The sequence below is a fragment of the Populus nigra genome, chromosome 16 (genome assembly GCF_951802175.1).
Source record: "Populus nigra chromosome 16, ddPopNigr1.1, whole genome shotgun sequence".
NCBI classification, from domain to species: Eukaryota; Viridiplantae; Streptophyta; class Magnoliopsida; order Malpighiales; family Salicaceae; genus Populus; species Populus nigra.
In genome coordinates, this window is record NC_084867.1 from 13807949 (window position 1) to 13819048 (window position 11100).

Sequence of the window (11100 nt, forward strand, 5' to 3'; positions counted from 1 at the left end):
GCACAGTTCTTCTTGGTTCGTCTGCTTCCCACGAGATCGCATTATTCCATGCTCAGATGGTCATGTGAGTTGCTTCTGGAGGAGTGTTGACTATATTTGTCTTATGTGTAAAGCAATTATGTGATTTTTCTTAGGTTTGGGTTCCTGCTGGTTATTTTGGTTTGGTCGTGTCTCATGTTTTAGAGGAGTGGACCCAGAGAAATAATTGTGCATTGAATGTTATGCTTACTTGGCTGGGTGTTTGTCTCCTGGGTAACATTGGGTTGCAATGGATCTGTTTAATCTGTATGATCAGTTGGGGATTTTCCGTGCCTTGCCTCTCTTATTTTTCCTTTACACCCGTTTTGTTGTGACCAGGTTGGTTTCCAGTACTGTTCTGGTTTTGTTTGTTCCTTGCTGCTTCCTGTTATGTCATTTGGGGTCCTGTTTCATTGGTTTTTTTAATTGTATTCTGCTACTGTTGTTCTTGGACTTCCAATCATTTTTTTTCATTGGAGAGTGTATGTGTTTACAGTTGCATCTCTTCTTCGTTTTTTTTGGGTTCGTCTTTCTTGGGACTGGTGTCTATCTCTTTCTGACTGTTCTTTCTAGTTAGAAATTGTTCTTGCTTGAGTTTTTCTAGTTGCAGCCTTCGCCATGTTCTGCTCCTTGGCTTTAGTACCTTTGTGTTGTCTTGCTTTTGTTTGAGGTCATCTTAGTATTTTGATTTGCTTTCGTTGAATATGCAGACTTGTGTGGTTTGCGTTGTTTCACTGAGGGATTGCTTCCCTTTTTTGTTTGCTGGACTTTGATCTCTTCTCTGTTGGTACTCTCTCCTGGGCCTTTGGCAGGTTCTTCTCATTGCCTTCTATTTTTTCCCTTCATTGTTGTTTCATCTTGGATTGTTCTGTTTGTTCTTACTTAGGCTTTGTGCGTTGCTTTCTGGGTCAGATGCATTCTTGGCATGCTTCTTGCACGTTGTTGTTGTTGGCATCCTGGTTTGGATAACAATGTTTTGTTTTATCACAGTTGAGTCATTGTAGGGTTCATCATTCGCTCACTTCTTTCTATTTAGCCTTTCAGCTCTGCTAAATTATTTTTGTCAAGGTTGAATCTTTTAACTTTATGTAATGAAACACAGGGAGATGAAAAACAACATAGATATTTGAAGATCCCAGATTGTTCATTGGTTTGTCATAGAATATCCAGGTACACAGTTTGATTTTGTCTATCTTAATTGCTCCATTGCTTCATCTTTTTCTGCATATATCGGTGTTCCTTTCACCCACAGTAATTTTGGCTTCTTATCCATCATCGTTCCATTTTCTCTTTCAGCTATATCTCCCATTAATTTATCTACAATCAACACTTGTAGTTACATTTTCATGTAAGGGAACTAGCATTCCATTTACATTTGCGGGATTTTGCACGGGCACAGGCTAATCAGTGGTTCACCTCAGCAATCCTTGCTCTGTTTTTCAAGCCTGCAAAGCTATTTGCACATGCCCAGTTGAACTGTTTTTCTTTTAAACATATTATAATTTATATTTTGGAAGACTCTCATGCTTTTTGTTTAGATTTATAGAACTTTGCTTAGTTCTAAAACCTCCTCCACCAACTCTGTTAAATCCACTTTTTGTTGTGTAGGAAAAAACTCCCATGCACCTCTTCAGCATATAACCAAAATGCTTTTTGTGTATGCTTTCTTCTTTAGTCATATTTTAGTTAAGAAAATGAATGAGAGAATACATATAAATAAATAAATAAATTTGAGAAAATAATTTTATTTATTTATTTCCTGCTCCACGTGTAGTGTATACATTCTGCGATTTTGGACGGCAAAGGGTAACGTGAAAAGAATCCCAAATTACACGTAATGCCACCATGTCCATAATGAGGATGGGCCTTCTCTAGGCTTCAGCTAAAATAACTGGTGTTTGCCATTTCAGGCAAGCCCTTAAGCCCACTAAAATGACCCATTTGATTTTTATAATTTAAACTTAAAGGGAACAGAAAACAGAAAGACATATATAGATGGAAGGCCCATCAATAATGAGGATGGGCCTTCTCTAGGCTTCAACTATCGTTTTTTTAAGAATATATATATATATATATATCAATTTTAGGGGAAAAAACTTGATTAAAGGATATGTAGGAGAATTGAATATAATACAAGAATATAATAAATATAATTAGAAATGTAGAAATATATTGAACACTTGCTTGACACCGTTTGTTTTTATATTTAAAATTTTGTTTAGGGCTTGAAAAAATCATTAAATTGATTTTATATATATATATTATGTGGAGGTCATTATCAAGAATAAATAAACAAAATGACAAAGTATATATGTTAACCGGCCGTGTGGAACTCATTTTTGTAACACCCCATCACAATAGAAACAAACTTTCAAGAAAAGAAATACAAATCTGTGTTTCATTCTTGATATATATGCAATTAGTTTTTCTTAGTTGTTTGACTCAGGAAATTATATATAAATGTTAAAGATTTCATATAAAATCATTGATAACATTACTAATTTTATCTAATTATTTAATCTTTTAGTTGAGTTAATTTATCAAAAAAGGTGTAATATATCGTTAATTTATAAATATATCAATAACTTTTATTTAACACTTTAAATATTTAAATTGAGTAATTATTTGTTAGTCATTAATATTAAAAGTCTGTTTGGGAGCGTGGTTGTAGTTGTCTTTTATGCTTAAATACGTCAAAATGATATTTTTTTTATTTTTTAAAAATTATTTTTGAGATCAGCGCATCACACTAATCTAAAACATTAAAAAAATAATTTTTTATAAAAAATAATTTAAATTTTTAAAAACATGATTTGTACTATATTTTCAAACACGGTATAAAATCAGACCATAAAAACACATGAAGCATAAAACTAATCTCTTGATTAGAGCTAGTTGTTTATCGAATAATTAAGATACGTGCTCTTCCTTCCTAGTTTGGGCTGCCATGTTGGACTAGTTAATTTTAGAAATATGCGTTCAAATACGAAAAAAAAAAATCAATTACTCCAATACATGTCATTTTCATATATACAGGCAAGTTAAGTCTATACGTGTCATCTTATCCTCACGTAGGAATTAAGGAAGGCAAATTTAGTGAAATATTGAAAATTCTCCAAATAAATTCAGTGGAAATTAAATATAGATTTATTTTTATTTATTTTGTATATTTCAACTAATTGTGTGTCAAATTCTAATAACTAATTATCTTGTCTAAATATCAAAATAATTATCCTACAGTCTCATTTTAAATGTCCAAATATCTAACACTTGAAGAATATATGATAATATATAATCATACTTTCATTCACTTTTCCTTAATTAATTATACTAATCCTATACGTACCGTATTCTCTAAATTTACTAAAACCAAAAATATTGAATATTATAAATTAATATGATTAGGGATAAAACAGAAATTAATAACATATTAGAAATTAATGATGGTTTGTAATTACTATATAATTTTGATTTCTTCAAGAGTAAGTTCTTCTAGTTTCATGAGAGGATAAGAGATACGAGGAGTGCATGAATACATAGGTTCATTTCATCTCATTTCGTCGTTTACTTGCCCTCAACAAGATCTCCACATATTTCATTATCAAACTAAAAATCCAAGAGAAACGACAAGAAAATAGAAGAAATAAGATTTTGTGTTTGTGAATGATTAATCATAGTTTTTATTTTTTGTGCTCGACATCCTGGCACGTAATTATGGAAGAGGATCTTAAGTAAAGTATCATTTAATTACTATCTCAAAAGATCTGAAACTAGGAATCCCAACTCAATCTGATCATGCTTTCTTGTCATCATCTGCCCCTAATGGCTCTAAATTAGCCAACTCGAACAGGCCAAAAGGTGAGCTAATCCTGCAAGTAATGCTGGCTATTAAATATTATCGTTTGATTAACCTTCATTCTTCACTATTATTTAGATATTAGTTTAACCTAGAAATATTCTTTTATAATCAAGCAGCAAGCACGAAAAATTAAATGGGGGTGTAGCCCTAGGTATATAGATGGAGGTGTTGTGATTGATAGAGATATCACCATAAAGATAAACTTTTAAGCATCGATTGGCTAAATTAAAAGGGTGTGATTATTGTTTTATCTATCAAATAATTAGTGGGGAAACCGGATGAACTGTTGCTTTGTTGTTTTTGCTATTGTTTTTGAGCGAGCGAGCATTGTTGTAAGTATTATCTTTCTCATCACTTGCTTCTTCTTGTTCAGCTTGACAATGACACGTACGATTTATAATGCAAACAATATGGGAGTTTGTCCTCACCATATTCAAATAAATTAAAAAAGGGAGAGTAGGGTTTGCATGGAGACACTGGATAGAGACTCCTCATGTGCATAAATTTATTGGTCCCAACTAGTGACAAGTATAAATCTATCGAGTCTCTATGAAGATTTTATTAGGGTTTTGATTAGTTATTGAGGAAACATGCATGTCCAGGTGTATGGACAGGATCCAGCTACAATTGGAGTCAAGGGATCAAATTTCATCTCTTTCTACTCGAATCGTACGTGTGCCCTACTTCTTTTTGGTATATACTATGTTGCGAATGACTTTAATTACTTGAATTGGATTTAGCTAACATGTAATGGCTTTGGATGCATTCAATCATGTTCTCTCTATACATGGATAAAGTTTCCTGTCTTTATTTTTGGGTTGTTGTGTCCAATAGTATGCGCGCGCGCTTGTTTTAAATTTATTTTTTCAATTCGTAGATCATTAATTCCCTGGGTATTTCTTAGATTAATTATAAGAGTTAATTATACTTTAAATGCACATAGATACGTACCAAATAGGCTTAATTATTTAAAGAAAGATTAGAGTTGGGAAATGAGATCTTCACTCAACTTAAATTAACTTTAACATCTAATTCGTTTTACAAATTAAATTGTAATTAACACAAACCATTAAATGTAATTTAGTACATCTAAACAATTACGTACAATTGTGATTAGTACTGATCTATCTTTTAATTATGAAGGATTGATCTGGGATCGATCCTCATGTAATTTATTGTGGTTTTGAGCTTTTATTCAACATTCAATCTCTGAATATATATATAAGCGGGGTGGTCAATCATGAGATAATTAAGTAAATTAAAGCTGTCATAATTAAGGCGAAAGGTGTCAATGGCTGGCAACAAGAGCAGAACATGAATTCTAAGGGTGATAGCTAGCTAGGCACGAGAATAGTACAGATCAAGAAGGGGGAGAGCAGGTGGGAGTATCCATGAAGAAATCCTAAGAAATGTCGTTTAATGAGAGGAGAATATAATTTGCTGGGGCACGAAAAAAAATACAGAAAATAATAATTATCCTGTAAGAAATAAATAATACGGTTTGGAAATTAGAGGGAGCGATACCAAGACAAGCAACAAATGTTTCCACGTGATGCGGGCCTTTTGGAAGGGAGTACGGGAAGGGGACTGTCATTGTCCTTACTTGTGGCGGCTGTGGAGGTGCACCCCCAACCCAAATAAAATTAAAAATTAGAAAATATAACCATAATTCAGTAATAAAAACTTGAAATTAAAATTTTTCTTTTTTTTATGATTTCAGTTTTGAGTCATATAGTTATTCATATGATGGTCACTAGAGGCTTATATAGTCGTTAACTTCATGGCTCATGGGATTAGTCGAAGTGCGTGCAAGCTGACCCGAATACCTACGTTAAAATTAAAAAAATATAATTGCCGGTTTTAATTTATAATAAATTTGCAAGAACTTATTTGTTAAAAATAATCTTAAAACTTGTACAAATCATGTTTTGCATTAAATTAACACCAAAAAATTAATTCAACCTAAAAGTTTAAGTTATTAGATGAGATTTTAAAATATAATTTATATTATTTTCTAATACGTCTTATCCATTAAAACTCTTTGGATTTAAAACATGTATAGTCTCACACTACTTTCTACTTGGTTTTTATCAAATAAATGAGTACAATGAAATTTAAATTCGTTATCATTTAGTAATCAAGACTTTAATACAATATTAAAGAATCATTTGGATTTTAAGATATAATTTATATTATTATATAATATATATAGACACACACAGAAATCCTTGTTTTACCATTTTAAGAATATAGTCTAACGGATTAAAAAAAATTTGCAAGTGATTCTTATTATCTAACTATCCAGGAAGACTAGTTTTACCCATTTTCTCAGTACCTGAATTGTGCTATTGACAGGCTCGAAAATCTACGCGCAGATAAATTATTAGTAAAATGATAAACTTGTCCTTTTAACGATGTAATAGTACTATGGGAACACCAGTCGAGGACTGTTTTGTTATTTTAATTTTTATGTTTAACATATTTGGCGTGCTGCTAGCATTTCAAGCATAAATTCTTTTTAATTTGCTACTTCCAAGCTGCACTCGCTTTTGTTTTTTTTGGATTTCATTAAAGGTGACTAGCAGCTACCCTCTAATTCATATAATCCACCAACATATAAATTCTCACTTTTTTATTTTAAAATATAAAATAATATTTAATTATTATCTCGTGATAGAATAAACAAAAATAGCAGAAAGTATAAAAATTTACTTTACAACTATTTTAAATATAGATTTAAGCAAAGATAGTTTTTCAATTTAATTCTCTTACATAAATACATAAATTCCATCCTAATCAAACAATACATAAATTCCAGTTCAAGAAACTATGAGATAAATTAAATACATAAATGCATCCTAATTCCATTACATTTGTACTCCATGTTATACATAAATACATAAATTCCATTCTCTTACATAAATACATAAATTCACTAATCAAAAAATAAATAAATTCCATCCTGATTCTCTTACATTTGAAGCCTTCCAGCGAGAAAAGAAAACCAAAGGAGAAAGAATTCAAGAAACTATGATCCAGATGAAATATGAACTTCATTTTTCAATTTAATTCTCAAGATATCTCCATTTCTTGCCCTGCCCTGCCCTAAAACACCTCAGTTTTATAGGTTGTGTGATTCTGACCCCAGTTTAAGAAATAAAACTAATTAACTAAATTAACCACGATTAAATAATTGAGAGAGCAAATGGTGAGCTCATAATTACATAGGAAATTGCACTCACACAACTATAGGTATGCTTCATTTTAAAAAAAATGGCAGCGTCTTAAAATATTAGCCAGAAAGAATGTTGCAGCATTTAAAGACAGAAACCACGACAAATGTTTGCAGGTATTCCCTTTCAATTCTATAATGCAAAACCTTCCAAATTTCCAGACACCAAAGAAGACAATAATAGTAAAAACAAAATATAAAATATAAAATATATTTTGGCACAAATTAATACATTACAAGAAATTGCTCTGTCAATCCTCTGTATGGATTCTAGCAACCTATTCCTCTGAATCATTCAACTGGTGGGCCATTTCTTGAATTGGATTTACTAGGCTTGATATTTTAATTTTATTTTTAAATGGGGTTTTGGATTTATCAAGAGGTCCTAAACCCTAGCATCACGTAGGGCCAGGAAACTTGAGATAAAGAATGACTATTGGTTGATGTTTTCCATGACGTTTTATTTAAGGGCATTAAATCATTTTTTTTCTTTTTTCTTTTTGTGTGAGAAGTGAGAACTTGATGAATAGTTGAATTATTTAGTTCTATAATTATTTAGCACATGAAGGGTACTTTAAGGTGTGTGTATATATAATAACAACATTATTAAAAGCATCTAATAAGTAATCCAGTTATAAGAATTTGAGATTAAAAAATTTATTTCTCCTATGATTTCAGGTTCAAGCCATATGATTACTAATATGATAGCCACTAGAGACTTACATGATCGTTAATTTTAAGGCCCGTGGGATTAATTGAGGTACGCGTAAATTGACCCGGATACCCATGTTAATAAAAAAAAACATTCCATTAAATTAAGTGAAAAGAGAAAATTATGAAAATAACAGTTGAGCTAAAATAAAGGGATCTCAAATTTGTCCGCAAACTATCCACCAATTCTAATACAGGTCCCCAAACTAAAAGCATCTTCATTTGAATCCAAAAAAATAAATAGATATTCCTCAATTATGCCCCCCAGGCACCCGTGGCCGTGTCTATTTATATTTGCAATAAAAATCGCATATCTATGCCATGAAATGTCACTGTTTTCAATGTTTCCTGTTTAAAAAGAGAGAGTGATGGCTTCATATGGAGGATCCAGTTGAGAATCGCACGATACCTTCGGGATCCAGTTGATGAAGGCTCTTGTGTAGGGACTACATTGAGAATCAGTTGATAGTCGGGGGACTAGTTTAGCTACCACGTGTGCAAGAGTGGTAACATTCGATTTGGCCTTTCCTCGTACAATTTAATCACATTTATTTGATCAAATGCAGAGGAGAAATGATAAATACTTTCACATGGAATTTAATAACTATTTCCATTAATCCAATGATTTATATTTATAAATTCAAAAGGTTGAAAGTTTTTTCAAAGAAAAAATTAAATTAATTTAGAATTTGTTCGGTTTGGCTATCTTCTTCTTGACAGTACTAGCTAGCAAGCACATCTGAATTTCTTTGTGGTCCTGATTTTTTGGTACTGGAACTCGTCATTCTGTCCTATTTACTCAGTCTTTGCATCCACAAGCTACATGAAAAGGCCTTTTCGGTTCTTACAGAGAAGGTAATTTTTCGTGCATGTTGGGAAATAATCTTTGCTAAATAAGAAGTTCTATTACAAGAACCCAATTCATTAAATTAAAACAATTTTTGATTTGTTGATGTGATAGATCCCAATTCTATACATGAGAAGAGTTGAAGTCATGTTGTAAAGATGAATTCAACTAGCCCCAGAGAGAGGGATGGTGTGTTTTTTTTTTTTTTTGTTCATTGATGATATTGGATTATTTGATAATTAAAGAAATTTATAATGAAGAGAGGTATGTAATGCTACTACTGGCAATTTTTCTATATTATCAAGGAAAATACAAAAAATTAGCTTATCCAACTCTTTATTGGTCTATGATTGTACTTTTTGTTCATGACCAATAAATAAGTTAGCTAGTAATTAATTACCAGATCTATGGACATAAATAAGAATTGGCCTCTAATTACTTTTGAGATCTCTTCATGCACGGATGATGATCGATCTCCAAGTCTTAACAAAATTCCCATCTCTTTCCAGCTTCCTTTCTTTCCCTTTCGTCTCCTCTCCTCTCCCATCAACATCACTTTCATTTTTTTTTTTCCAAGAAAAAGACCAATAACATGCCCCCAAGTGCATTTGTGGGATACATCACTTGACCCACTTGTTCAGCTAAAACTTTGTTGATGAAGCCAGTTTGTGAACACCTCAAGTGTCTTCATGTCAGCTCGGTAATGCTTTTGTGTGAATTCGAGCAACATAGGCCATGTGAAATCTGGATATATTCTCGGATTGCATGTGTCCACTAATTCATGTGGTGGAGTTACCATCTTGTCATTCTTTGGACACAAAAAGAAAGCGAGGGATTTTCTTGGTGTTTGGCTGTTCACCACTGCTCGGTGCAAACAGCTCTTGTATATACCATTCGATAGAGCCTGCAAAAACAACAAAAGCCCACTAAATATCAGTACTTTTTGTAGTCATTAATGCAAATTCGGTGATAATTTAAAGGATTTGTCAATTATCATCCACGTACGTGTAGGGCAATTCTATTTATTTATCTTAATAAAAAGGACAGAACCGCTTCACTTGCGCGAATAAAGTTAATAACTTACCATGAAGGTGTCACCAATGTTAACAACAAAAGCGTCAAAATTGGGGCTAATCGAACGCCATTCGTTGTCTACAAACACTTGAAGACCACCCACTTGGTCTTGATGAAGGATGGTTAAAGAAGTTGGATCACAATGAGGACCGGTGCCTAAAGTAAGGTCAGGTTTTTGGCATGGAGGGTAGTAGTTGAGCCTCATTATTGAATCATTCTCATTAAAGAATTCCCTGAAATGTTCTCTGCTCACACCAAGGCTCATGCCTAATAGCTCCATGATCCCTAGCGACAAAGTGCTCATGGCCTCACAGTAGTCCTGATACACCCTCCTGATGAAAACAGAAGACGAGAAATCTTAGTGTCAAAGAGAACATTAACCAATCCCAATAGACAACATTGAACAAAACCAAATTGAACGGGGAAAACAAATTGTAGCATACCCGAATTCAGCGAAATCTTCCCCCATTCTGTTATGAAAGTATTCCTCGATGTGTTTTGATGAATTCTTCTCAGCTGTGTAGCGAAAAGAAAGCGTTTCTTTCCATGGAAGTTTAGAGGAAAACCTGCCAGTAAAGCTGCTAGCATATCCACAAGACTCGCCAATCTTTCTTTGGGCCTTTTGTTTCTCAGAAAGTGGCAATTCGAAGAAGGTGTCCATGTAATTATGAGCATGGGCAATGAGTGTTTTATCAACTCCATGATTAACAACTAGAAAGAAACCATGTTTTTGACATGCTTCACCAACAAGTCTTGAAGCTTCCACTGCAGCAACAGGGTTACCAGAGAGGAAATCACCCAAGTCTACAAGTGGGACTTGGAGTTCAGGTGCATTAATATTAGGCTTTTCATGGTCAGGCCAAATGAACTGCTGGGGTATGTTTGTCTGGTGTCGAAGAACTTGTGCATCAAAAACAAAAGACTTGCCATCATCTTTGCATTGATCCTGATCTTTTGGGTGGTGATGAGGGGTGGTTATGGATGGCATGGTTTTGATGCAATCTATTGCCATTGCATTACAAATTTTGTGGCAGGGCACGGTCTGTGTGTATATATATATATATATATATATATATATATGTATGTATGTATGTATGTATGTATGTATGTATGTATGTATGTATGTGATTGTGATTGTGTGAGGTTTGAGAGGCAGGGAGGGAGAGTTGGTACTTAGCTCCTAGTTAAGATAAAAGAAAGAAGTGTACCGATGATGATAAAAGAAAAGCCAAGACCGCTCTCATTGGGGAAATCGGTGAGCCCGAATGTTGGAATCTTGTAGCTAGCTATCTTTCCCTCACTCTTATATGCTGTGTGGATTTTATTTTTGCAAGGAAGGGCTTGAGAAGAGGAGGGGAT

The 11100-nt window shown here is 33.1% G+C and overlaps 1 protein-coding gene across 1 annotated transcript; it reads right to left on the reverse strand.

The window, feature by feature from the left end:
* Positions 1–8936: 8936 nt before the first annotated feature.
* Positions 8937–10837, reverse strand: LOC133675161 (gibberellin 20 oxidase 1-like). The gene is made up of 3 exons (XM_062096450.1): positions 10185–10837; positions 9752–10073; positions 8937–9571 (listed from the first exon to the last, which is right to left on the reverse strand). Exons 1-3 carry the CDS (start codon positions 10751–10753, stop codon positions 9305–9307), a joined length of 1158 nt encoding a protein of 385 aa, XP_061952434.1. The 5' UTR covers positions 10754–10837; the 3' UTR covers positions 8937–9304.
* Between the last annotated feature and the right edge of the window lie 263 nt (positions 10838–11100).

Excerpts from the sequence above, each read along its gene's own strand:
- LOC133675161 (XM_062096450.1), bottom strand. The coding sequence starts at position 10,753 with ATGGCAATAGATTGCATCAAAACCATGCCATCCATAACCACCCCTCAT. Across the intron at positions 10,074-10,184 it reads GAAGATTTCGCTGAATTCGG|GAGGGTGTATCAGGACTACT; the intron begins GTATGCTACAAT and ends TGTTTTCATCAG. Across the intron at positions 9,572-9,751 it reads ACATTGGTGACACCTTCATG|GCTCTATCGAATGGTATATA; the intron begins GTAAGTTATTAA and ends TTGTTTTTGCAG.